Source organism: Etheostoma cragini, chromosome 17 (genome assembly GCF_013103735.1).
Source record: "Etheostoma cragini isolate CJK2018 chromosome 17, CSU_Ecrag_1.0, whole genome shotgun sequence".
In the NCBI taxonomy this organism is placed as follows: Eukaryota; Metazoa; Chordata; class Actinopteri; order Perciformes; family Percidae; genus Etheostoma; species Etheostoma cragini.
In genome coordinates this window covers 3,971,656-3,999,550 of record NC_048423.1, presented here as the reverse complement: position 1 = coordinate 3,999,550, position 27,895 = coordinate 3,971,656, and the positions used below count along the sequence as shown (strand labels likewise).

The window sequence follows — 27,895 nt, the reverse complement described above, 5'->3', positions numbered from 1 at the left end:
ACATATACTTTTAATACTTACCTAGTTTTACTTAACATGTCCATTGCAGGACTTTTACTTGTAACAGAGTATATTACAGTGTGGAATTAGTGGTTTTACGAAAGTAAAGGATCTGAGTACTTCTTTCACCACTGGCTATTACCTCAGTCACCCCAACTCCTCTTTTGAGCTCTGTTGGTTGGCCGGGACGTATAGGGTTCATCTTAATCCGGGTTATTTAGTAACATTCAAAATTCCTTAAAAACATAATTTCCCTTGATGTTGCCTACTGTACTCTGGTGGATCAATAAATCAATTCAATATATTCAGGTCAAATTTGACCAGAACCTGCCTCAATGTACAACAATTTGGAACACCTGTAAAAAATTGTAACAGTTTTCAACATTTTCATTTTTGAACATTTTAAGAAAAATCATCACATTTTAGGCTATAAGAATAGCATTTAGGATGATTTTACTGCTGTCAAATTTGAGCACTAAAGTTTGTTAGGGTTGAATGTGTGTAGAGATCACATGTCACTGTTACTAAGGAGAACAGCATTCTTTGGGTAGGAGGATGCTTGGGAACATGAGGACCTTGGCCTGCATGAAGGACAGGTTAGGCAGTCCAGAGATCAGCCTGCAAGCCTCGGCACTCAGGCCCTCATTCTGCTGAGGTTTCCTGATAAAGAACACACACACAAACACTACTTAAAGACATTAAAGACAAGGAGATGTTGCATTATTAATACATAAAGAGAAGCTTGTGAATGATTTGGATCATTGTTTCATTGAGTGAATGCTTGAAAAGGATTAAAAATAATTGCAAAAGTGCAACTGAGCTGACCGGATTGAAGTACTGGTTTTCTCTGCAGTGGACATAAGCCGATTCAAGGTGTCTTCCATGTGGCTACTTCCAGCGCTGGTTTCCAGTTTGCTGATGGTCAACTCATACAGCTCACGGTCAACTCCTTTTCATGTGAATGTGTGTAAAAAACGCATAAAACTCAATGAGTGTCAAGAGGACTTACCCAACTCACAGCATGAGCTTTCTGGTGGCTGCTCTGTGGCTGTTTCTTTAACCATAAACCTTGAATAAATTGTAATAAAATCTACAATTCTGCAGTTTAACACGCTGACCTGGAGGAGGACTGTTACTACGGCTGCTGCTGCTGCAGTAGGATCTGCGCTCCTCCTCAGGACCAAAACAATCCAGGTTGAGAGCTGAGCAGTCTGTGCTAACAAGGGGATACAGTGCGTGAGGATTGTTGCAGGGTGAGGAAGGATGGGGTACCTTGTTTTCTTATTCATAATGTATTGTATTGCTCAACATTTTCAATTATATAGTATTTTGCCTTAATAACAATGTTTAATATCTAGCTAGACTTGAAAATGACATCACCATTAAAAGCGCTGACTAAACAGTTTTACATCCTTTGCATGACACTAAATCCCAGCAAGCTGTGAAGCCGTTTGACTACTCCCAACATTGCATTCAACTGCAGAAATAAACTGATGAAGCTTCCAAAAAAGAGAGGAAAGCTGAGGGGAAGAGAAGCAAAACCAAGCAGAAAGGATCGACTGATTTATTTCAGTATTTACAAGGATTTCCTGATTGCAGTGCATTAAATCTAGATTCGAGCAGTAAATCTGACAAAATAATAATAAAAAAAATCTCAACAAAGTAGTTCCAAAGTCCAAGTACTTTAAAAAAAACAATTGCTGGCATAAAGGCACAACTCAATTATGAAATACTGTGACTTCAGTTGTAGAAACACGTTTGACTGGTAATGAAATACTGAGTAGATTTCAGTTAATATTTGTTTTTTGTTTGGGAATAAACACTCCTTTATCCTATTCAGCATGAAGAATTACGCACAAGTGCACAGGGAGGGGATAAAAAGCATACAGCATAAAGTGACAGCAGTAGTTATTGTTTCTATTATGACAATAATCTCCCACACATTTAACCTAATCACAGAATAAATCAAAACCACAGTGACGGATTTCATGTAACCAACCATGTGAAAAAAATATGGAAATTAAGAATTAAATATAAGACTGCACAGACATATTTTTCAAAATATGAAGTGTGTTTCCTTTTGTTTACATGGTTGTTTGTCTGACTTTAAATTGCTTCAATTCTTTTGACTTGGACAGTGAGTACAGTAAATGTGTTTAGACCATAGACTGTATGAATATTGATACAGTCTATGGTTTTGATCTCTTAGCTGCACTCAGCGCCACCTACAGTGCCCTCTGCTGTCCATACTTTACTATTACAAGTGGAATCTAATCACAGCACCTTTGTCAGAGACCGCAATCCATAGAAACGTTGTCTGTGATCTCAACAAAGTGTCTTTTTTTTTTAAATTAATGAAATATGTTTATTAGCTCTGACAGCTTGCATGCTGCAGACCAGAGCTGAAAGTTAAACATGTCAGCGTGCTGACGATTCAACAGTGAAACACTAAATATGGAACTGACAAGTCAAGCAAACCATTCCTACAGCCAATAGAAAAATAGTGACTTTTACCACTTCTTGATTTTTTTCTTCTTTTTAAGTTAGTCACTTATGTTTATGGTTATGCAACAAAGCCTATTTTTATACGTCTTATTTCTTCATACTTTTGTGTTTACCCACTTAAGAAACAGGCAGCAGCAAATGGATTGTGTAACAAAGATCGTTGTCTATCACTGTCCTGAAATTCAAACTTTAAATACTTCCCAATAAAACTCACAAGGACAGCAAACACAAGCTAGGCTCCTTGGTCATATGTCATTAACTGATGCATCCATATAAAAAGCTTTATTGCCTCCATGAATTATATTTAATTTACCAGAGAGCACTCCCCATATACACACTCCTAACATAATCGTGACATTAGAAACACATCCTTCATGTGAAAATCCTGATCACGACTGTACTAAATCAGATTAAATCACATTTGTTCCTGAGTAAATAATGACTGATACCTGTGTTGCTTTCTTTTTGAAAATGTTTGATTAATCCACCAAAATGGATCAGAAACACTTTACAAGCTAATATGAACAAATAAATTATCAAAAACTAAAGACACTGTGTCAAATGAAGCCAAATATTGGATGATGCTGTCAGATTTATAGGCTAAGTCTCAAGATTGACCACAGTATTATTACTGGAAGAGTTAGTTGAACCCACATTGGCCAATTTAAATAGTCCTTTGAACAAACTCATCTGATAAATCAACATATTATAACCATGTTGCATGTGTTCTCTGCAAATGGGACAGTCATTTCGAATTTTACGCTCAGATGCTTGTGTTGTGGTTTTTAAAAATAACTTCAGAATCATCAAGTACAATAACAGTAATGCACATCTTGTGTTCAGTAGACTTCCCTTTAGTTTTAAGCAGCCTTTTAACAAATAAGATTCCCCCATAACAACTGAGACTGATAAATACTGAGATAAATTCTTTGTAAAAGGTGGCAGCAGGTGAATATTATAAATTAGAGTAGTTGAAGGGAGGGAGAAAAAGGAAGCCAGTACAGTGTTTCTCCTGTAATTCTTCTGGAACAATTGGGACTGATGGGGCTATTTCTGTTTGGTTTCACATCCATGTTACTTGAGTCCCAGTTTTGGGTCTGTTGGATGTTACATATATATATGTTAGTTTTCTTGTTTGGACAAATTATAATGACAAAAACGTGATTTTTGAACACTGAGTCTATCTGTGTTATTCATGAGTGGAAATTCATTTAAATCACAAAATGTTGTGATCACCCAAGTGCTGAGTGAATAAAGGGGAAACACAGCCGAAATGAAAAGAAGCAGAACATGCCCTGGAGGAAGTGAGGAGGAGTCCAGAGGAAACTCAAAGGTTTAGGCTTAGCCACGCAGGAGGGCCTGATACTGTAGACTACTTCCAGCCCCAGAAGTGGGGGGCTCGACGAGGGGACGTACCGTCCTGAGAGCTGCTAAGGCCACGGCTGCTCCAGTCCAGATGGCTGGAAGGAAGCGCCTCCTACACAGAGAAAAGTAAACGGCATGTAAAACTGACACTTACCACAATGCAACAGTAGAGCAAGGTTAATAGTGTGAGCAGTAAAATACATGTCTTTAGTAATATCCTGTGTCCCACGAAGCATTTGCATGTATTGTCTCTAGTCTCTTGCCTTTAAAGCTTTAGTGCGTAACTTTTTGATATTAATGAACATCTGTTACATTCAAGCCATTGACAAATGAGTTGCTACAAAGCTAATTAAGACTATCGGCACCACTCAACTCTCCGTATTTCTCAGACTTCCTCAGAGAGTCCATCATGTTTATTTTTAATCCTCCATGTCCTCCTTGGCTACTAGCAATAGAGTCCGGTTCAGGCTGAAATTTTCTGTCTGAGCCCGGCCTGGCCCGCCTCTTTTCTGCCCACTTCCCACACATACAGACCCACACACACTGAGTTCTCTTAAAGGAGCCGCAGCACCTTTTTACAATAAATGTCTTATCGCGCTGATGTGACCAAGCCCAACCCGAACCCTTTTCTAAATATCCGTCCAAACCCGGGTCCCTGGCGGTACCCGACGGGCTCCCGATGGACTCGAATCGGGTATCCATGCTATAACAACTGCATGTAGGAGGGGTGGGGGCTGTGCACCATCATGGAAGGCTTGTACCAATTGGATGTGCCGATAGTTTTGTTGTCATTACTTAGAATTCTTCAAGGGGGCAACATAAACTACGCACTCTAGCTTCAATACAGCTGTAGTAAATCAACTCAAGTCAAAAAGACAAATTTACCGGCAATGAATGTGTTGGTGTGTCCCGGGGCCCTGGAGGTGCAAGTGTTGTGCCTGCTGTGTGTCCCGGAGAACAGACAGCTGGCACAGAGTCTTTGGTGGGCTCTAGCATTCCCTGATGAGTGGTAAAAAATTGATGGAAATGAACAAAAACAAGGTAAGGAACGTGGACTATCAATGATAATGACTCCTGAAACTGCTGCTCTTACACCATTACAATGCTGCTCACCAGGCTGGATGCAAAAGCAGGCACAGCCACTGGCTGCTTCTTCATGCCAATGAACACCTTACACAAGGTCAAGACACACAAAAGGAAAACAGCATTAAATTAGATATGAATGAGTAAAATAGGAGTGTAACGGTTTGTAACTCTATTGAATGTCTATCCTATTTTCATACTGTATATACTGTACATAAGATACTGTGAGTCACGTTTGACCTGGCCTGAAACGCACTATGGGGGTCATTGTTCTTTGATGTTGTAGTATTAGCGTGTTAATTCAGTTACTGGTGAAGATGGTTGGTATTTTTTTACGTTTTGCAAAACTCACAATGTTCCTAGTCTCCACACCAAGGCACCTGAGCAGAGTCCTATTTGTGTGGGAACCTCCCCACTGAAACTGGAGGCCAACTGCATCGTGGAGGTCCTGGTGTGGCCACCACACCCTTTGCCGAATCCTGAGAAAGAGTGGGAATTTTTGTGTATTAAAAGACTATATATATATATATATATATATATATATATATATATATATATATATATATATATATATATATATATTTTTTTTTAAAGGACAACGGTAAAACTGCATGGTCCTGAAAACTTCACAGACTTTCAACATAGCCAACACCATTGGCAGGGAGTCCTCACCACTGAGATCTGGGACAGATTTCAGGTATTTCCTCCTCCTCACTCTCAGGGAGGTGTCGGGCGTGAAGCAGAGCACCGAGGTTCAGCACCTCCTCCCCATCTTCCACCGCTGGGACCTCTACCTCTGGAAAACTGGCCAGGAGAAGCTGCCGGACACGGCAGGACAGAGACACCTAAGCCAAAAAAGAAGGAAGTAGGCTTTTTCTTTTTAAAATCAAATGTTCAAAATATGTGATGAACTTTCGTTTGATATAAAGCTTTTAATGTCTATAAAATATATTTTCGAATTGCCTGTGAAACACTTAAAAAGTCTGTCCAGCATGTGATAAATAAGAAACCTAAATAATGACAGAAAAAGAAAAACATAATGCAAGACAAGCCCTGAATAATACATTTGCCAGAAACAACTTCAGGGAAATGTGAACATTATTCTCTGTGGCCTTTAATTACCATCATAAAGAGCAACAATTAAGACAGTTTTTACGGAAATGTTTCCCACCTGACAGCTGTTCCTCCTAGAAACCCCATATTGCCCCGCCCTGTCCTGCTCCTCCTCAGTGTCCCCATCAGTCTGCAGGCTGCTGACTGGCTCTCTGAACTGCGTCCAAGTTTTTTCCTCCTCCTGAGTACTCTGGTCCTTGAACTCCGCCCACGACCCCTCTCCATCCTCCAGTGTTGGCGCTGAGCAGAAATCAGCAAAGCTGTCACTCGGTGGGAGGTTTCCTAAACTCTGCACCACTGCATCTGCAGTTTGTACATGCCCGTGGTCCCTGTGATGCTCAAAACTACAGTCTTCAAAGTCTGCAAATTGGTCTTCTGTATGTGTTCCAGGTTGGGACTGGTTGGAGGTAGCAGAAGTTTCCTGAGTTGCAGATGGGTTGCAATAATGAAAGCCTTTCTCTTCCTTAGACTGTCTGAGATTTGCCATGCTGTTATTGAAAAAGCAGCCAGAATGCCTGTGATTTCCCAGTTCTTCTTCCTCATCATCATCAGTCTGGTCCCAGTCAGTCTGATCCTCCGGTGAAACAAGCGATGAAACATTTGGTTCCAAGTCCTCAGAAGGACCCTCAAATGACAAATCATCACAGAAGGACGCCAGGTCTTCTGAAGCGGACTCATACACACTAAATGTTTGGGGGACGGTGGAAGTGCTCTTTGCCCGATCTTCTCCGTCTTCTTCTGACACTCCATCCTCCTGCACCTCTTGGGTTTGTAAGGAATTAAAACTATGATTCTCTTCTTTCTGGTGGTCTCCAGGCTTGCCTAACCCCTCCTCCCCATAATGAAGTTCTCCGGGTGGAAAATCCAAACCTGCTCCTGCAGCTTCCTGAGGCTGATGGTGGTCCTGAGATGGTTGCACGAGTGCTGCATCTCTTTTCTCACAGTGCTTGACTTTAGTGCAAACATTTTCTTTTTCCTTGCATGCACATTGGGATCTGGGCTCAAAGTCCGTAACAACCTCCTGTCCTGGATAACAGATTTGTTCACCTAAGCTGTTGGAAGAGTTTGTCCCATCCCCTCGGCTATCCCATTGCTCTCTGCTGCCTATGGGAGAGAAGCCACAGCACCAGGGATGTACTGCCTGCTCTGTAAACACAGTAAAATCAGCAAACCCTGTTTCTTCCATGGGAGAGCACACACCCACTGCAGAGGCTATGTTGGTCCCAGAGTTGTGGTCTCTTTCAGAATAACCATTTGTGAGGTGCACACAGGATTCAGCATTACAATCATGACCTTCCATGTTTATGTTGCCCCTGTCAGACCCCGAGTCCACAGTGGACGTGAGTTGGGACTGTTCAACTGGGTAGTTAAAGCTAAAGTTGGGTTGATGTGTGGCTGGCTTTGTGGTGGTAGAAGGCTGTCTGAGGCTGCATGGTGAATCCGTAGGATCAGTCAAGTCAATAGGCGAGCAGGACACCTCAACAGAGAACCCACCAAAATCCCCAAATTCATCCTCCTCTGACCCCGCCTCTCCATCGCCATCATCATCCAGTGGAGGAGGGGAGGAGGGGTGCAAGGGTATGATGTCTGGCTCCATGGGTTCTCCTAGCAGCACCTGAAGGCCTCATGCACCTAGGAGAGGGAAAGTGAAAAGAGCATCAAGAAAAACAGCTTCTTGAGAATCAGACAACAATGTTTCAGTGTGTTGATGATGGCGATTGCTCAGCACAATATTGTTGATATTTTCTGAGAGTGATGGATTGAGCCAACAATGAAAGTTAAGGTATGGTGGCGTTATCCATGGTGCAGCTCACCCCCTTGCCTGGATAGACCCTCACGCCCACCTCAATTGACATCATATTGTACATTGAGAGTTTAACACCCTAACATGAGTTGCCTATTTGTTTACTTATTATGTTTAAGGCATTAATGTACTGGGTCCACTGCGTCATTATTATATATATATATATATATATATATATATATATATATATATATATATATATATATATATATATATATATATATATATATCATGCATGTTATAATATGTATCATTCAGGTTTGCTTCCATTCCTCATTTATGTGAAGCAGTTTGTAAGGTTGATTTTGATGGTTGCTATACAAACTTATCATCCTAATTCAAAATTACAAACACCCACGCATCAGAGACAATGCTTGAAATGCATTAACGTATCAGTTAATTGTACTGATTTATGGGTGATGCACTGATGTTTGTGGTTTTGGTTTAGGTCAGACATTTAGCAGACTGTTAAAATAAAGGAACCTTCAAACATGATTGTTCCGCAAAGTAGAAGCTTAAAAAATCTGCACTTTATGTGTAAATCTATTGCACTTAGATGTTCAAACGTGCTCTTTTTATGTCTCCTAAAATATTGTCAAGCGTTTACATGTCATGTCAGATATTTCCAGCTTTTTGTTTCCCCCACTCGGGTACAGATCCAGGAGAGGAAAAAGTAGCCAGTGCTGGCCGCAGTAGTAAGCTGATACAGGAAACATTATCCGCAGCTTTGTGCTAGGATGAACAGTTCAAACCTGCGCCTATAGCAGCAGCCCCTTCAGGATCATGGATTAGTAACGTTACCTGTATTAAACCTTCAACAGAAACACACAAGACAATATTGCAATACAATGCTGACTGAAACATTTTTTTTAAGTATTATTACACAACAGATTAAGGTATTTATGTGGCTTTGTGAATAGTCGAAAAAGCAACAACAAAAAAACACTTGATGTCCTGCCATTTTCTTCAGCCAGCTTAACGTTACATTACCACCAGCTAGCTTGTGTAGCCGGTATCTAAAGCTAGCTATCCGTCAAAAGCAAACGTTGACGTGCTATTTAAACGTGGCTAACAGCTAACGTTAGCTAAGAATACAAAGTGCCAGCTTTTTATTTACCAACACTCATTCACTTTGCCTTCTCGTCACTTCTTGTCTATTTCTTGTGCCGAAGCTTGGCTCTCCATCCTCTGTCACCATTCTCCCTAAGTATCAACTGGGATATGTAAGACGTAAAGACCTCTCACTATGTTCCGTTTCAAGGTGCTGTATTACCCATCGCGAACTGGAGTCGGGAAAATACCAAACGACGACTCTTCTTCAAAATAGACGATCTCTAATTTAGAAACTATCACCACCTACTGGACAGATGTGGTCCTACCCCTGCTCATTCCGCTTTACTTGTTTATGAAGTGGTTGAAAGTATGGTATTTACTAGGTAAGTACTATACTTAAGAACAATTTTTGAGTTACTTTACTTAAGTATTTAGGACTGTATGTTACTTAACAGATATGAGTACTTCTTCCATTGCTTTTATGGTAATGATTTTTTATAATTATAAGTATTAGTAGCAGTAATGTAATGTGACATTTGGGAAAAGAAATAAAGCATGTTCCAGTCTCTGTGCTGCTATTAATTCCAATGACCCTATAGTTAATTTTAGGGTAAGAAAGTAGATAAATGATCAATGTGGCTGCCTGCTGTCAGGTAGTGGAATATCATGGACTCTCCCCAATCTGACATGTTTCCTGTTTGAGAAAACCTTTTCAGACAGGTAGAGTAGTTGACGTTGTTTACAATATTAAGCATGCAAGTAAACAAGGATGAACATGGATCTAAAATTAGCTTCTAAATTTAAAGAGTTTGTGCTGGATCCACACTTTACATTGTTAAGTGTTTAATACCAGGTTATGAGAGACTGCATGTATGACAAAAGCTTCTTATCATTACAAAATAGAAAAAAAAGGTTTATTTGTTTACAAAAGAAGTGCAATGACCACGAGCAGTAACAGGAACTATAAGGTCAGGCTTGAACTGGTCAGAGATCTCAAATGCACCAAAACCAGTCTGAAAAAGATTGAGGTCTAGTCTGGCTATCACCAGAGGAGGCCAAGCTCAATACATTTGAGACCGAGCGTTGGTCTGGGGAATCTGCTCTCTCTTTTCAATAGACAGTTAAAGAAATGGACCAACAGAAACGGAAGACATTTTCTTAGCCGTCTGTGATTGTTTGTCTTTGCCCTTCCAGACCTCTGCCTACATTTTTCACTTGCTCAGATACTCAAATGATGAATAAAAATAATCAATGACATAAAACAAATGTCAATTCAGTCTGATGATCAGGCGAAAGACTACAGAACAGTGTGGTGTTTCCTTGCTTCGTGGTTCTTCTTATGGACCCCCAGTTTTGAAGCTGAGAGAAACTGTTTACCACAAACCATACAGCAAAATGACTTGGTTCCCTTTTGCTCCTTCATACCACACGTTTGGAGATGATAACTATAGGTAACCATTTTTCCACATGTTTTGCAAAAATATGGCTTTTCGCCTGTGTGCAACCTCAAGTGAACATTGAGATTTGACTTTTGAGCAAATGACTTCCTACAGAAAGAACACTTGTGTGGTTTTTCACCTCTGTGAATTCTTGAATGTGCATCCAGATGGCCCCTACACGCAAACTCCTTGTCACATTCAGAGCATTTAAAGGCCTTTGCAGTCATATGAATCTTAGAAACGTGTCTTATCAGATCAGAGTCCCTGTTAAACTGCTTGCCACAGAAACGGCAAGCCTTTTCATCCCTCTGGGCTTGTTCCTGCTCTGTCAAAGCAGTGTCACTGGGACTCCCAATCGATTGATCATCATTCAATGTTAAAGGTATAGAGCCAAAAGCTGGAAAGAGCTGGCAGTCTGACTGAGCAGTTTTATCTGATTCAGTAAGTCTGACATTTGCATCCTTGGACGAGTCACCATTCAGGTCTGGCATGAAACACTGATGCATCATCTGATTGTAACAAGGCGACAATGAATCATCTCGTTCATTCCATTTGTCGCCTATGTATGCATTTGCGCTCACAGTTTCAGCTGTGGAAGATAGGAACGGCTCACAGTTAGTGGTTGGTTCTGATTTAGGATGTCTGACTTTAGCATCTTTGGAAGTACCCGGCTCTATGTCTGGACTGATACACCGATCCACCTGCTCCTGTTTGAGCTGCTGAGAGTCATGGGTCTCATTATCCTCCACATTGGAAAAATGGTCTGGCAAAATCTCCTCAGAGACTGACGGGATGTCTAAAAGACAGAGAGGACATGTGTTATAACTTATTAAATAACCCAGTAATATTTATCACAAATATAATTATAAAAGTCACTTCCCAGTCCTCCTGTCACTGTGTTTATCTTTTGCGTAGTGCACCATTATGGACTAGTCCATTTCATTGTGAAAGTAGGGAGTGTATCTATGTGTACGTACAGATAACCATGAACTTGACATTTAAACCGTTACTTCAACATTTCAACGTATTTCTTAAGAATATTAATAACATTTGCCATGCTTTTGAAGCATTCATGATGATAAGGGGCTTTTTCTTTGAGGTTCAATGGGGGCCCCTCTCCTATAACCGCTGGTATGGGGCCCCAAGCAGCCGCCTGCCTATGCCTCTATGTTAAGACAGCCACTGTAGTGCAAGTACTACTAAAGGTGGATGATCAACCTTTTTTTTTCAGCCATTAGTTTAATTTGTGTTCATTTAGTTGCTTCCCTCCAGCTGTTGACCTCCAATCTTAGTCACATGAAGTTGTGAAGTACGCTACAATATGGGCTGATTCACAAAACCTAACCTTGTGAAGTCGTAAGATGCTGAATATACTTCTGCCGTACAATATTCCAGCTCCTGTGTTTATAACATCAACACCTATAGTCAATTTGTTGCTAAGCAACGCTTTCCAACTATGTCTATCGGCTAGAGTCTAACGTTACATTAGACACAAACCTGCTTTGAATAACATTACTTCAGGTTGTAAAACGGTAAACTGCTGGATCTGCTGTTCCAGGTGGATAATCTTTCTCCTGGAGAGGACAGCTTCATCCTGGTACTCCGCTATCGTCTTCTCAACAAGTCCAAAGATTTCCTCGGTAGCCGCTGCCAGTCGCTCGTTGACCAGCAGTCTGAGCAGCTGCATCCCCGGCATGATAGAGCACTGGACGGCTAACGTTACCGCCGGTAAATGAAGCTAGAGGGTGGCACACTGAATTTCAATAAAGAAATAAACTCCTAAGGATTTGAAAAACGCACCAATAATGGGATGGGGCCATAGACAACTAAAGAAATGGACCAACAGATCCCGTTGTTCTGGACGGAGACCAGTAAAGGATATTAGCTAGAAGTACTTTTCCGGTGATGGCTAGGCGTTACTGCGCAGCCTCCAACTGAGCTTGACGACGTGGTTGTGACGTGAGCAACCTGTCTGAAAGTTGTAAGTCTTTTGGTAGCTGTGCCAAGAGAATCTCAATCATTCCCAATCTTGCAGAGACGGAGAGCGTAGGTATATGTAAGGAGATAACATAGGCACAGGCTAATTACTGTTAACTAATATGCTAGTTAACATTACCAATTAAACCAAAACATCAAATGTAAGTCCAACCTTGCTGTGAGCTTACCCTGTACTATACGGTGATTCCTCTACCGTGCGACAGTAAGTTGCGGGGTTATGACACAATCGTTAGCCCATTTTCACTAAAACGTCAGCTACGGAGACATAGCGTGAGCTACAAGGTAACGGAGCCTTTAATACATTGTCGTGTTTTTCTTTAGAAATAAACAACGGACAAATAGAGTTCGAAACGCTTCCAATGTAAAGGTATTTGCTGTCAAAGTGGCGCAAAAATGAATGGCGGTCAATAGAATGCTAACGGCGAGTGATGGTTTGGTAGCATAAAAATGGCGCCGCTGTCTATGGCTTCGCTTAGAGGAGAGGCTGCAGTTCTATAACTGTCTATGCGTTAGCCTCCTCCAAAAAGCTAACGTTAACTTTTACGTCGGTTCTACTTGTTCTCATTTAAGATACAATTACTTAATACTTGTCTTCATTCTTACTGTAAAGCCTTAATTTAGCTGAAGCCTGCTCTGTAGTCTACTTTTGCCAGTGTTTAGTTTGAGTAACGTTATTTTGACAACTTAATTAAGGCAGCGTTTTGAACAAACAAAAGTCTTACGTTTTATCTTCCTTTAGATTAAAACAATTTTTTTTTTTTAAGTCAATTTGAATGAGCAACATGGGAATGCAGCTTCTTTTTTTCAAAGTACTTGCACATGTGAATGGAGATGTGTAATCTGCATTTCAAAATCGCATGAAACATGGTGATTACATTTAATTAAATGATTGTTACTTATTTAGTAATGGGCATTTAATGGTATGGATATTTTCGAAAACAGTAATTGTATTACAATTATTAAATTATTTAATAATTAAAAAATTACCAGACCATAATTGTTTTTATCCGTATCCAATCTTACGATCTCTCTTACACACTGGGTCAACATCCGAAGCGCTTTTCTAATCACACATACAGCTGTGTGAGTGTGTGTGTGTCTGTCTGTCTCTGTTAAGACACAACAGACAAATGTTGAGTACCAAAGTACGTAATTGAAAAAGACAGCAGTGATCCAAAGCCATTTTTAATAAATATAATGCAAGGGTAGATTTTGAAACTTCATCAAGTGGGAAAATCAGAGAAATCAAACTGGATCAAACAGGGGAGAGAGGGGCAGGGAAATCTGTAAAGCTCAATATACAGTATTTACAAGAAATCTAGATATTGGGCCATTGTGGATTTTTGGATTAGCATTATGATGGCTGCCGGCTGACAGCAATTACTGGCATGGAACATCCCCAAGCTGCTGCTGTTCCCATGTTTTCACCAAATTCACAAATATTATTTACATACAAGGGAAGTGAAAATGTTTTATTACAATGTTAGTGAAAAATAAATGTAAAAAATGCAACAAAATATAGTAAAATATTGCTTCAACCATAGCAGTAGCGATAACACGGGCCATGTAACCCTAACCCTGATTTTTAGCGAATATACTGAAGCCATTAACTCAGCTCCTTAAAGAGGCAACCGCTGGCCAACCCGGTACAAAAAACTTAAATGCAAAAGAGACCTTAGAGTCAGCTGGCACACTTCTACTATATGACTTTTAATTTACATACAAAAAAAAGGCAACTTGTTTTTTATTGAACTCACATCAGATTTCCATTTGCCAAACAATTTCCTCATTTTCCAGTATGTGTCTGCACGGTAGACTTCTAGTAACTCTAGCTGTTTACTGGGTTAGCTCTATGATATTTCACACAATGACTTGCTGCCGTGCTGCTGCTGAAACGTTTTCCGCAGACCCTGCAGCCATACGGTTTTTCCCCAGTGTGGATCCTCTTATGAACGCACAGGTAGGTTCTCTGGGCGAAAGACTTGTCACAGAACGGACACTTGTAAGGTTTCTCTCCAGTGTGGGTCCGCAGGTGCACTACAAGGTAGTCTTTCCGCAGGAATGCCTTTCCGCATTCGTTGCACCTAAAAGGCTTCTCGCCAGGGTGGCTCTCACCCACGTGTCTTATGAGGTCAACATCCTTTAGGAAGCAGGCACAGCAAATGTGACAGAACTTGACTTCAGTGTGACATTGTAAGTGATCTGATAAACTTTCTTTGGTCTCAAATATGTCTCCACAGAAGTTGCAGACACTATCACTGGGCACTTCCTGTGAGCTGAGGTACTCTAGAGAAACAGCGGCAGCCTGATAGGAGGCTTCACGACTGTTGTGAGCTGGAGTCATGTCTAGCATCCACTCAACTTCTTCTTCTTCTTCTTCTTTATTTACATGTGCAGCAGAACAGTTTGATGAAGAGTCCTGACAGTTGGCAGCTGGGTCTAGCTTCCACTCTTGTTGTTCTTCTTCTTTATTTACCTGTGCAGCAACAGAGTATTGCGATGAAGAGTCCTGGCAGTTAGCAGGTCCTTCTGTATTACTATAAAGTAGTTGCACACTGTGGGAGGGAGCGGCCTCCAGCGTCGCTGTGAGCTCCATTTCTTCTTCTTTGATCTGCTGGAATAATAGATCTTGGCTCTGCTGCGGCTCCATGTTGGGATTCCACGCCTGCTGAGGGGGAAACATCTCTTCTGACACTTCAGGGCCATCTGTTGAACATGAAACAACATTTGACTTTGATGTTAGATAGATAGATAGATGTTTATTGATCCCAAGAAAAATGGGAAATTACGGTGTTACAGCAGCAAAATTAGTCACAAAGCACAAATATAAATATAAATGAAATACTAGGAAAAATATACATATATACATGAAATAATAATATGAATAAAATAAAAAATATTTGAATATGTACAGGATGGGAAGACAAAAATGTGCAACTGCTTAATAATATGCTAAATGTAAATAAATGTAAATAAACCAATTGCGCAGGTTGCATTAGTGCAGTAGTGTGGTGTCCAAAAGTCTCATCTAGCACCCAGTGATGACGTGTTAAGAAGTGTTATTGCTTGTGGTGTGAATGATTTTCTGTAGCGGTCCTTGCAGCATCGAAGCTGTCGGAGCCTCTTAGAGAAGCTGCTCCTCTGTTGGACCAGTGTGTAAATTAGTTAAGCACTGGAATAGAAATGTGCAGTTTCACCTCTCAGTCTCAATTCCTGACTGTTCTGATTGGGGAAACTCATTGACATACCTCATATTGTTTTCTCTAATTTTTAACCCTGAATGATGTGTTTTTCTCAGGTGTTTTGTCTTTTGATAGGTTGTTGAAATCTGCGGTTCTCGTACAGCTATATTTGTGTTTCATATTGGGCATTTTATGCCGGATAAAGGCCAGTGACCCAAATGTTGTATCTCTAATGAACTTGGTGCTGACATGTGTAGGAATTCAACCTTTGGCGTGATTTAAAGTGTGTGTGTGTGTGTGTGTGTGTGTGCGCTTCTCCGTGTTGCAGACTGGACTGGGCAGAGTCACGTGACGCGGTAGTAGTATGTAAGGAGAAAGCATTAACAGGATTAAAAAAAGAACTATTACATCGGAAAGTCACATCGCTTAGAGGTTCAGAATTTCGGTTCCGATTACTTTATGATTAACAGTCGAGCCCTACTAAGGACCATATCATGTTGTAAACATAAACATTCTTGATGGCCCCAAGTGGATTTCCTGTTGCAGAGAACTGACAGGAAGTGAACAAGGGGCCGGGACTGTAACCACGGGAAAGGTCCAGTAACCCTGGGAGAGATTGAACGGCTCTGAAAAGGTCTAACGTTATACCAGAGGAAAACCTTCAGACCTGCAGCAGCGGTGATCTCCGATCTCCTCTCGCGCAGCTCTCTGCGCAGCTGCAGGATCTCTCTCTTTGACCGAAAAACCTCGTCCCGGTACTCGGTGATCGTTTTCTCCATCAAACCCAAAATCTCATCGGCAGCCGCCGCGAGCCGCTCAGTGACGAACACCCGCAGCGACTCCGACATGTTGGGGGGTGTTAGAGAGTCACAGTCAGGCGTACAAGGCTCTGTGGCGATCATGAAAACAACGGTGCTGCCTGGTGTTGGTGGCGGCACATGTCACATCCCACAAAGAAGAAATTCTGTGTTGCGTTTCCGGCCCGCTGGAAGAAGCTGTTACTGGCTTTGGTCACTCCCCAATCCGTGTATGTCCCGATGTGAATTGGGGGCAGGTTTGAATCGCGCATGCGTAACTTTGCGAAGAGTGAAGCTGTGAGGAAACCATAGAAACTGGGTTGCGGACATTGTGGTTTGCGGCCCACGTTGCTGATTGCTCAGTTTAGGTAGGTAGAAGGTATCGTCAATTTCAGATAGGTAGGTAGGTAGGTGTGTGTGTGTGTGTGTGTGTGTGTGTGTATATACACATATTTATATACCTATGTATTCTACACCTTTACATATTCGGATTCAGCTCACCTTTATTGTCTTATTCTTGTTATTTTCAGCTAGTTTATATTTTTTTTACAGCCTATGCATGTTAAATGCATCAGTGCTGGTGAGTCACTGCCCCCTATAGGTTCGATGTTGAATGGGCATTTCAAAAGAAAAAAAGCCCAAGGCTTTATAAGCAAATACAAAAATAATTTCATCCACTTACTAAAAGATAATGTATTAATTTTGATCTATTCGAATCAATAAAAAGTTGTTTTGAGCCGGACAATGTCTTTAAACAAAGTAGGCCTATATTTGATATTATACGGATATTGAGTGTCGTTTGAACTTTACATTTGTATAACTATAGTTTGTTTATGATTGCAGCAAAATCTGGAGCACTGGTAATTTTTAAGTAGCCTTGTGTTGTGTACCTTAAGACACCTGAATACCTACCAAATTACATAAACTTACATGTATTAAATTATGAACATTCCTTGTAGTAAAGTTGCTAACTAAATATTTAAATAATGAAATAGGATTGGAGTGGCCGCCCACTTTTTGAGTCACCCTCAGTGTTTCTCTGCAATTAGTGATGCATTTATTAAGTGAATATTAAGGGAGTAAAAAATTACACACCCACACCTTAGTTTAACAAAGCTGTAGTTACCGGCTTTATTTGTTGTCTGGGTGAAAATTCTGAGACACTGAACCCAAGAACATTTCCAAGATGAGAAGTTTATTGGTTTACAAAGAAGCCGTTGTTACAAAAGCATGAGGAGAAGAAAAAACATTTGGAGGTCTAACATATCGGTAGAATATACTGTCTTCATCTTAAACACTGGTCCAGTGCAGTCTCAATGAGACATAAAATCAGGGTCGTCTCAAGATATTTCAGGGAATAGTTTTTTTTTTTTTTTTTTTTTTTTTCAAATGGAGCAGCTGTCTGTGGCAATCTCTTAGAAAGCTGCTTGATCGTCTGAAAAACAGCCAACTTCCAGAAGATCAAAGTCACATCAGCCAACCCCCTGGTGATCCTCAGGTGAAACACACAAGTCAAAATGATGGTTAACCTTGTTTTGCGGTATATGGAAAACAACTTTGATTATAATTCTCATTTTACACACTTCCGTCACACAGGGTAGTACGATATTTCATCTTTGACCTCAGTTACGACCATTAAAAAAAAAAAAAAAAAAAAACTTTTCAAGATGCCTTCATACAAAGTACGTTACCAATACAGTAGGTATGACGTTACCACACAAAACCCTGCTGGTTACTCTGTAATAAACTACTACTGTAATAAATAGAAAAGATAACAGGATTGTACAACCATACGATACATTAGCAACAGATCATAATGGACATCATGATTTAGTCGTCACAACATGTCACTAGTTTTTAGCACTTTTTAGAAAGCCATTGTGTTCTAATTATTAAAAGTCCTGTGGTAAAGAGAAGCTTGATTTAGATATGTTAGTTTCAGGGTTGTTCAAATATATAATATATAATTTGGTAGGTACCTAACTGGAATCTTCAATAATACTAGGCTATACATGTACCTGTGCACTTATCTCTTAAGTTTGTTTTCTGTGTAGTATTTCAAACTGTATTTTATGTAATTTCTAAACTATGTATTTCCAATGTATTCATTATCCAGCCTTCCTTCCCTTTCCCTAAGTGGCTACAACACTTGTCCGGCTGCCATTTTAAATAAGAACCAGTTCTGCAGATGAAAAAAAAAAGAAAAAGCATTCTTGACTGGAAAGAAAACGTGCATTATAATACCTCAATCGTTCATGTACACAAATGCCAGGTACTAGCTTACATGCACAACACAATGCTTTCTACTTGTAACTCAGCTTGGTATTCCTCATAAATATGTACATCCAGAGTCCAAAAACAGAGTACCATTCAGACCTTTGGTCGAACAAACTGTTCAAACACACTATTTTTAACATGAGGGTATGAAGTAGGCCTGCACGATTCAGCCTGTTCAATTTTTTTATTTTTTATTAACTTAAATGAAAACAGGCTATAAAAAATAGGTGCTCTCCTTTCTCTTCATTGAGGCCTCTATGTTTACAAACCTGCGTGATGAGCTGTAGGTGCCCAAACAAAATCTATATTTGTTACTGCCAATTTGTTTTGTTTTGTCATGGTAAAAAAAAAAAAAAGTGACAGAATTGTGATATCAATTCTAAGAAAAAGAAAAGAAATTGATTCACATCTTTACCCAAATCGTGACAACCTAGTATAAAGGTTTCCATATATTAAAAACTGTATTTCCACTTAGGTAATTATCATCAGATTACAATCAGGAAGAGAATAACATTCATTGTTTCAGTTGCAATTGTAAAGGGTTGAAGCACAATTAAATTAATAGCAGGGAAGGGGACTTGTATTTCACAACATCTTTCAAGAAGAAACCGTATGTCAAGGTTTACGCAGGGTTTTCTAAGCACATGTACCAACATTTTTTTTTATACTGGAATACTAAGCAGTTGTGAGTCCCTTTCGTGGACCCCAACACACTTTGTTTTAGAGTGCAACAGTACCACATTAGTATGTAGCACCATGACAGCTTATGTACCTGCAGAAACACTTAATACACAGCTGGAAAACCCACAACAATCTGTTAATGCAGTTTAGCCGTGCTTTTCCGCACACATACATAAAATTGTGCACTCCCTGGTTTCAGCCCTTAATTTCACCAAGTCTTAACTTGTTGATCTCCTTCCCCCATAATTCCTAGCTGAGGAGCTAAAACTTTACCTTAACACAAACATCTTTTTTCCACATCCATACTGCTGAGTTATGGCCATTTTTTTTATACATTGTATATATTATTAAAATTACAGGAAACTGTAGCGTTACAAATGGATGGTCACCAGTTAATAGAACAAACAAAAAAACACACCCGGTCAACACAATTACACATTATTTGTACAGACATTTGTTCTGTTGTAATGCTAGAGTAACGATAACTTGCACTGGCACGCTGCCTTTCAAATTGCACTTCTCACTGCCCTCTCATACCAAACTGCACTCATTTCATGTTTGTGTCTGAAAACAAACAAGCATCGCTTGCCAAGCGAGAACGGGCAGCTGAGGAGGACCTCGTCTGACCAACCATGAGAAAACAAGTTCTGCTCCAGAGCAGCTTATTACTACATGAAAGGAGCTAATAAATAGTCAGTGCATTGTATTTTGAATGAATGCTGCACACAGCTGCAGCGCACTGTGCACAGACAGTAACAAGATGTCAAACAAAGAGGATTCCTTAAATTTGGCTCAGAAATCTAAAAAGGAAGCATTGTTAGTGTGGGCAAAGGTGGAGTGCCCTGCAGGAAAGTCAGTGCAACTGTTGTGCACGGATGTCATGGCTTACTCCAAATTCACAGCAGCAAAAGGTGATGAAAAATAGCTTGTTTAGATCGAAACAGAAGTGTACAAATGTCAAAATCTTAACGGTACTTCTGTGCATCCTTGAGAAACTGCGTACCACGCTTTGCTTCTTCACTTTGTTGAGCTACTCAAAAAGTGGACACGAACCGTGACGCTGCATTAAAAACATGCATTCAATTTTCTGTTTGATATGAAGTGTAATATCTGTCCCAATCTAAGCTTTTCCAACTTGGTCCAAGCTCTTTCTAACGTTCTGATAAGTCACCCTTTAGGGGATTAGGAAAGGGTTTAAATGCCTTTTTTTATAGTGCATAAATAATACAACTAATATTTAATGGATCATATAATAAGTAATTGATTCATCAACATTTATAACTGAAGGAACTGTGTCATTTCTCTTCTCTCCCACCAGAGTGAACAGCCATAACTGTACTTCCTGTTCGGCACACTGGACTTTCTATCTTCAGGAGAACAGCTGCAGTGATCACTAAAACTACCAACACACGGGACACTCCCTGCTACATTTTGTTATGATATAATCCTCATTTTGGGGGATTTAGGTCAGTGAGACTGCAGTGTGTTACCTTGACAACTGGGATAAACCCAAGGGGGTGGGAGGGAGATGCATCAGCACAGAGAAATCAGGGTGTAATAGTGCGCTCTGTTGTGATCTGAAGATTGAGTTTTTGAAGATAACCACAATAATTACAGCGGAGTAAAATAAATTCCAAAAAGAGTCAACAACCTGCAACATTATGCTTTAAGACTATTTTTATCTATTATGAAAATCATGTTTCCGCCATTGGGGGAATAAATCAAGGCCCAGATTGAATATTTTAACACTGCTCAGGTCAGATACTGGAGGATTTGACAGCATATTTGTCATATGGGTTGGGTTAACATCCCAGTAATTTATGACCAGTGTCTCTTTTTAGCTTGATCAACATGCATTTTCCTGTTTAACCAAAAGATTTGGAAAGGTTCTGTAAGCCCAAGAATTGCAGAATTAAAACCTTCAGTCACCACATTTGTACATCTGTAAGCAACAGTTTGCTTGCACATTTGCAGCTCCGTACCAGATAATGTTCCTGAGTAACCAGTTTCAATAACAACCAAGTTATTTTTTCTATCCTTGAAAGCCCTGCACACCTGCATCTATGTACCTCTATGTTTAGCATCCCTAAAAAACTCAACATAAAAAAGAATGCTATTAATAAGCCACGAGTTCCGATGTGACAAAACTGGGGCTACAAAGAGAAAAACACGTTTCACCCTCAAAGCATTATCACATCCTGGTTCAACAGAAAGGAATGGAAAGAAGTGAATGAAAATGTAGCAGAAGAATTCTAACTCGTCGACACCAGAGCTTTTTTCCCCCAGTTGTTAAGCTGCTAGAGTATTGCATGATGGGTTATGGATGATGACGTAACAGGCGCATGTATGTGTGCGTGTGTGTATGTGTTTCTGTGTGTGAGAGTGTGTTCCTCTGTGGGAAAGTCCTTGCTTCACAGGCGAGTTGCGGAGCAAGAGGAGTGGGATGTTAACCGAGCTTGGTGATGTGTAGATCTCCTTGTATCCGTACTGTGTCGATAGAGGACAAAGACTTTACTTTGTGATAAAAGTCAAAGAGCTGGTGTCCGTCCACAAATATCCGGAACCTCTGGTGCTCGCAGTGGATCTCAATCTGCGGGGGGGGGGGGGGAATGAAGGGAGAAACAGGAACAAAGGAGGGAGAGAGAGAGTTGAGATTATGTAAATTAATTTACAAATTATAATAAATGCATAAAGAAGCTATGACATTAGCACTGGAGCATCAAACTGCCATAAAGGCCGATGAATACGGAGGGAAAAGTTCGACAACTTTGGGAAATAGGCTCGTTTGCTTTCTTGTGGAGAGTGAGAGCAGTGATGTGCGGTAAATATGAAGCTACAGCCAGGAGATGTTAGCTTAGCACTAGAGCTGCAACGATCAGTTTAACAGCTCTCTGCTACAGCCAAAAAGCTCAGCGTCTGTGTAGAACCCAGTTATAACTTTCACATTGCACACCATATCAGGGTTTTTTCTTCCATCGTCAATATGAAACTATTTTAAAAAGGTGCAGCTTTCACCAAATACAGAAGCATTTACTGAACACATTTATATGGGCTTAATGTACAAAAGGGTGTTCACCAGTTAAAAATGTTTAACAAGAGCAAATCCCAACCTGGACTGACGCTTAATATCTGCTGTTTTTGAAATATGTTTTAACTACCAATTTGTCAAAAGGACGTCTTACTAATTAATAAGCTAAAAGTGAGTTCCTGTCTCTTCTGCTAACAGGCACCGGCTTTGCTTGCAGCTGAACCTCAACAAACCTCCCTACGGTTTGGACCAAAGAAAACTAACTTTTCCAGATGATCGCACTTCCTGAGGCAAGATGAACTAACAGAAACCAGTCATCGTCCTCTGAGACCTCACAGCACGTCATGTGTCTGTCAGCATGCCTCTGACATCTGTATGACAGCCTTAATCTCCAGCCTCCAGCTGTTGACGGAGTCATGACTGTGCTGATCTGCTTGGTCACTCTCCGACCACAAAACAATGATCTTTGTCGGAGAGCTGCCTTTACAAAACCACACGCAGGGATCAACGCTAAAAATAAGCCACCGATGGCCGTTGTTTTGTCTGTGGAAGAAATTCAGGACTGAACCTTCTTTCCTCCAGTAGAATCATCTTGTAAAAAGATGGTAAGTTCACACGTCATCATATATTTTTAGGCGAGCACCATATGTGTTAGTCCTGTGCATATTCAGACTTATTAGAGCGGACAAGTCCTCAGGTCTTATGGGAATTACTCATTATGCATATGTGCTGCTGTTGCTGCCCAACGCCTCCCCCCCTCCCCCCCAAAACCTCATCCAACACACAAACAGCTGATGCTGTCCCCCTTTTGCAGTAGAGACCAGCACACCGGATACAGCCTGTGTTTGCAGTAGATAGATACTGTATGATGTAGCATAGAAAACGTTTCCTGTTTGTCTCTTGTTTCTTTACTCCAAGGCTCCAAGTGATTGTCACTCGTACAGTGGATTGATTGTCATGTTCACGACAGGATTTTAAAAGAAATATTCCAACCCAAAAACACAAAACAAACAATATTACAATAACCAATGAGGAAAGTAATTACTAAATGTGTCCGTCAAAAAACTTTCGAAACAAAGTTGGAATTGTTTGAGCATTCTTACTTGAAGAAAAAAAAAAAAAAAACTGTCAACTACTCAACTAAATGTTACAGCACAAATTATTGCCACTCATCTTCTTAAGCATCATAAGTTGGATTGTGTAACATCATCTAAAAAAAAACAAGAGTCTGAGAATCTACTTCACACAGAGACTGGCGGCAGGTGCCCGGAGGTTTCAAAAGCAACCAAGGTTTCAATCTCTCAAGCTCTCTTTTTTTCCTTCTTCATAAAACCACTACCATTCCTTTTTGCATGCGCACACAAGTGCACCGCTATGACTGACTTTGAGGAAAAGATTTCGGAGAAGTCTGCATGATATCCAAATTTGAACGATTATCACGACTCTCTGCTTTGTTTACATTCTACATTTTTGCACCCTTTTGCACTTGTTTTGTCTTTGCACCTTATGTTCACTGCCTTGTTTGCAGTACTTAAATGAATCATAATTGGCCTAGAAACCGCTATAAAGACACCCCGGCATTCTGACGTGGTTGGACAACACATTGTATGATCTAGTTCTTTTGAAGCATACTCAAACCTTCATTGACACTAGATCAGGCGGTCTGGCGATTCGCCACAGGGTTTTGTGGCAATGGGAGGGTCACATGAACGGCCCATTTGCCATAAACCCCCAAATGTAGCACAAGGAGACCTTACATTTCACAATAAGTGTTTACTGTCAGATCTTTTATAGATCTCTGCATTTCCGACCGTAAATGAAAGCGGCTTCATTTCATGGAGAAAGACAAGAGGAGAGACTGTGCTGTAGCTTGTTGCAGGAAACAGTCAGCTGTTACACAAACTCTTGGCCAGTTCAGTTCTTGTGTTTAGTTTTTTACCTTCATAGTGTTTTAAAACTTTCTTGTGGCAGCAATAGAGACAGTGATGTCTCCTGTTTATTGTACAGGACTTCACACTGCCTCAAAATGGACTGTTAAAGGTCTCATGGCATGGTGTTCTTTGGATGCTTTTATATAGACTTTAGTGGTCCCCTGATACTGTATCTGAAGTCTCTTTTATATAGACTTTAGTGGTCCCCTGATACTGTATCTGAAGTCCCTTTTATTTAGGCCTTAGTGGTCCCCTAATACTGTATCTGAAGTCTATTTTATATAGACTTTAGTGGTCTCCTAATACTGTATCTGAAGTCTCTTTCCCAAAAATGAAGCCATCTCTACCTTAACAACTTAAATAAGAAAGAAAAGATGAACTTAACTGTAACCATGATAATGAAGAACAGATGTGAATGGATCAAAGGAGAAGGATGCTGGAGGCAAAGACAGCATCACACAATCTTCATAGAAACACGTGTACAACAACTTATTTGCAAACAGGGAGCACCAGAACCATCTGGCATGTGAATTTTACATGAATACAAAAAGGATCTTTACCCTAAAAGGCTGATCGGGGATGAAGGGAAAGTAGTCGGTGGACACTTCCTCCTGTGTCCACTTCCCAGAGATGCGGGCGCTTCGCAGGAACTGGCGGTCAGCGAAGCGTGCGGTGAGTTTCAGGGCCACGTCATGCAGAGTCTCCTCCTTCTCCGAGTCGCGGCCGCAGGTTAAGCTCACGTTGAAGCTGAGTGAGGAAAGGAAACAGGGGAGTCAGGCAGGCAGCATGTGAATAATCTGGGATGAGTCAAATGCATAATTCTGCTGCTGCTGTGTAAGGGAGAAAAACCTTGTGTTTTAATTATGTATAATCCTTGCTGCTAGTTTTGGTTTACCCCCCTCCCCCCCTCCCCTGTTTACACACAACCATCTTTGTGTGTGTGGACGTGATTACAGCAACAAACTGGAGATACAACAAAGGAAACCTGTTTTTGGTGCAACTCTGTCAGCCAGGACATTCTCATGAACTTTGCCATGAAAACTGTGTCCACAGCAGCCTCTGAACATGATGAGGTCATGGAGAGGCTTCTTCCAAGTTTCCATGAAGGGCAAGGACACACCCAAACCAGTGTGGCTCACTTGGTCTTTTTTCCCCCCCATTTCCCCCTGTTTTCTCCCTGCTAGAAGGGGAACGCCCTGTCTCTGCATACTTAAGAAGACACAATTCTCTCTGGCTGCCCACACAGTATGTCCTGGAGTGGCTGTGCAAGTATGACTGGTCTAAGAACAAAAAGCCTATCTCTAAAATCACTCTGGATAACATCACATAGACTAGCTAGGCTCCAGCTAAGATGTACATGCATTGTTAAGTGTTATCTTACCTGTCTGGCTCCAATTCGACAATGCCCATCACTATAATCTTCTTCCCCGGCCGCATGCCCCCACGGATTCGCCCGCTGAATGGCACCGTCTATGCAAATGAAATACAATTTATTAAGCTCAGTCCGGAGCAAACATCAAACAATGTTACAGAGGAGACCGTTAATGCATCTTTCATACCAGCAGATGAGACAGATCCTCCTTGTCAGGTGAGATGAGCCCGGCGGGGTTCTCCAGCGAGTCGTTCAGATAGTCATTTTCCACGTTCTTCAACAACAGTGACAAATGACACAAGATGTAAAACGGTCATGTATGTTTGTCTATCAGGTATATCAAATGGCCTTGGCTCAGGTTAAACACCCAGCATGAGCCTGCAGGCCTGTTTGATGCTAATTACACCGAGTGTGGCCTTGCATGCGGCTTTTCCCAACAATGACGAGTTGGAGGCAGCAATAAACCTGTCATGTTGGTATCGGGGATCCTGTCGTGTGCCATGTGAGATTAAAAATTAGCATCACAAACTGCAAATTGAACGCATTTCACACTGCGGTAGCCTTTTAAATGAGCACCGGTTGAGCGTCCAAGGTGAGCACACACCGTCAATCCATTTCACCGCGAACATGTTGGATGTCCTCCCCGGCCACAGATGAAAGAGGAGTCGCCTCGCGCTGTGAAATAGCTGCGCATGGCACTCCGCGTTTACAGTAAACCCGGGATAATCGGCATTACATCGCAGTACGGCGTTATGCACAGCAAATAAATGCCCACACATCCCTCCCCCGTGCCCTTAAAGCCCCCAAATACTCACTATTCCGTCCTTTTCAGCTGCCTGCACCGCCATCTTGAACAGAATAGCATAGGATGCTTCTTATGGGAGCAGAGGCAGCCCTGCCTGTGGTGTGTCAGCGTCGTGGCACTGACTCAGTAGGGTATTCCTGTGTCTCACAGAGAACACAGACATAGCAGGACACCCCCCCCCCCCCCCCCCCCCCCCCCCCCCCCCCCCCCCCGCTCCACTGTCTCTAGAAAATGGGTGGAAATCTGCTGACGTATGCTTTATAATAATTACGGACCAAAAGCTTAATCCCCGTCTGTTGGGAGAAGGCTAATCACACAGATTTGACTCAACCCTTCACCCAATTAGGCAACGCGCTATTTGGACTCTATTAGTTCTTTTTTTCTGGATTGGAACAACAATAAATACGTATGAGCACCAGACAGCTGCACTCGCGTGCCCTGTATTCATTAAAACGTAACACGGTGGTGCTCGTGCTGTGGCCTAATTGGCCAAACTGTTCACACTCGTCACTCAATACTTCTGATGGACTCAACCTCTAAGGCTATTATATAAATAGACCAGTAGGCTAGTGCTCAGTTGGAGGCCTGGAACACGAATTGCTTTTCAGTGAATGAAGTGGATATTTACATTGCCCCCCCCCTACCGTCTCTGTCCATTCCTGTGCATCCAAACATCTCCCACTCTCTCAGTGTGCTTGGGTTTCTCCTGGTTCAGTCTGCCCCTTTGTGTACAGTTGAAGGCATTACAACCCGAAACAACACTACAGTCCTTTTCCATATGCTAGACCTACTGTAGTGGATGCCTCAGCCAATTAAAAGCAGTTTATATAAAGGATTTAGCCTAATACTTTAAATTGCATTACACAGTTCTAGTAGAAAATGATGTCTTTATTTATCCCTCTAGACTCGTTTGACTTCATTGCCATGTGAGGTCATGGTTTTTCTTTAACCAGTGTGCTTTGAAGCAGGAAAACGATGATAGGTGTAACCGAGTCCTGGGTATTCTGCTCTGCCTTTGAGAAAATGAAAGCTCAGATGGGCCGATCTGGAATCTTGTTCCTTATGGGGGCAAGGATACTTTCTCTGCTTTGCCCGCCCAGAGAATTTGGCCCACAAATGAGAAAGAGAGAGACATCATGGCTTTCAAACAAGCAAAGTGGCAGTTGGTCAAGGCCACACACATAGTCTGGCCATCACCAGACCAAGCCAAGTTCAATAGATTTGAGACTGAGCATTGGTCTGGAGAGTCTGTTCTCTATTTTTTCTGCACAAGAGTTTTGACTGACGGGCATAGTTCAAATGACTCTGTACGCAATTGGAAAGTCCTTCAACCAATCAGACCAAACGATCACGGTGAACAGGTTGCTGCGCTTCGGTGGTGTTCGGTACACTCTAAAAACTAATTCAGGGGACCTTTAGTCATTACTTAAATATATACATTGTTGTGAAATAAAAAATCAAG

At 41.1% G+C, this 27,895-nt stretch overlaps 3 protein-coding genes and 1 long non-coding RNA gene across 9 annotated transcripts; 1 reads left to right on the top strand and 3 right to left on the bottom strand.

The window, feature by feature from the left end:
• Nucleotides 1-51: 51 nt before the first annotated feature.
• On the bottom strand, nucleotides 52-9,143 carry aftphb (aftiphilin b). Of its 3 annotated transcripts, none has more exons than XM_034897401.1 (10): nucleotides 9,018-9,143; nucleotides 6,125-7,698; nucleotides 5,626-5,798; nucleotides 5,306-5,432; nucleotides 4,984-5,040; nucleotides 4,756-4,869; nucleotides 3,922-3,982; nucleotides 1,119-1,211; nucleotides 826-949; nucleotides 53-660 (listed from the first exon to the last, which is right to left on the bottom strand). In XM_034897401.1, exons 2-10 carry the CDS (start codon nucleotides 7,661-7,663, stop codon nucleotides 525-527), a joined length of 2,424 nt encoding a protein of 807 aa, XP_034753292.1. In that variant the 5' UTR covers nucleotides 7,664-7,698; nucleotides 9,018-9,143; the 3' UTR covers nucleotides 53-524. The 3 variants fall into 3 exon arrangements, with proteins under 3 accessions (XP_034753293.1, XP_034753292.1, XP_034753291.1); XM_034897400.1 differs by having other exon boundaries at nucleotides 134-660; nucleotides 8,988-9,137; XM_034897402.1 differs by lacking the exon at nucleotides 4,984-5,040 and having other exon boundaries at nucleotides 52-660; nucleotides 8,988-9,137.
• On the bottom strand, nucleotides 671-26,618 carry LOC117959986 (galectin-related protein B-like). Of its 4 annotated transcripts, none has more exons than XM_034897409.1 (6): nucleotides 26,444-26,611; nucleotides 25,816-25,908; nucleotides 25,638-25,726; nucleotides 24,817-25,003; nucleotides 21,722-21,887; nucleotides 671-691 (listed from the first exon to the last, which is right to left on the bottom strand). In XM_034897409.1, the coding sequence occupies exons 1-5, from the start codon at nucleotides 26,474-26,476 to the stop codon at nucleotides 21,744-21,746; spliced, it is 546 nt and encodes a 181-aa protein (XP_034753300.1). In that variant the 5' UTR covers nucleotides 26,477-26,611; the 3' UTR covers nucleotides 671-691; nucleotides 21,722-21,743. The 4 variants fall into 4 exon arrangements, with proteins under 4 accessions (XP_034753300.1, XP_034753298.1, XP_034753301.1 ...); XM_034897410.1 differs by lacking the exon at nucleotides 671-691 and adding an exon at nucleotides 10,364-11,158 and having other exon boundaries at nucleotides 21,786-21,887; nucleotides 25,816-25,902; nucleotides 26,444-26,618; XM_034897408.1 differs by lacking the exon at nucleotides 671-691 and having other exon boundaries at nucleotides 21,686-21,887.
• On the top strand, nucleotides 9,818-10,388 carry LOC117959988. Its single transcript, XR_004660051.1, has 2 exons — nucleotides 9,818-9,956; nucleotides 10,065-10,388. It is a non-coding gene; the product is annotated as an uncharacterized LOC117959988 (long non-coding RNA).
• LOC117959987 (zinc finger protein 184-like) lies at nucleotides 13,533-16,584 on the bottom strand. Its single transcript, XM_034897411.1, has 2 exons — nucleotides 16,210-16,584; nucleotides 13,533-15,066 (listed from the first exon to the last, which is right to left on the bottom strand). The coding sequence occupies exons 1-2, from the start codon at nucleotides 16,442-16,444 to the stop codon at nucleotides 14,189-14,191; spliced, it is 1,113 nt and encodes a 370-aa protein (XP_034753302.1). The 5' UTR covers nucleotides 16,445-16,584; the 3' UTR covers nucleotides 13,533-14,188.
• Nucleotides 26,619-27,895: the final 1,277 nt, after the last annotated feature.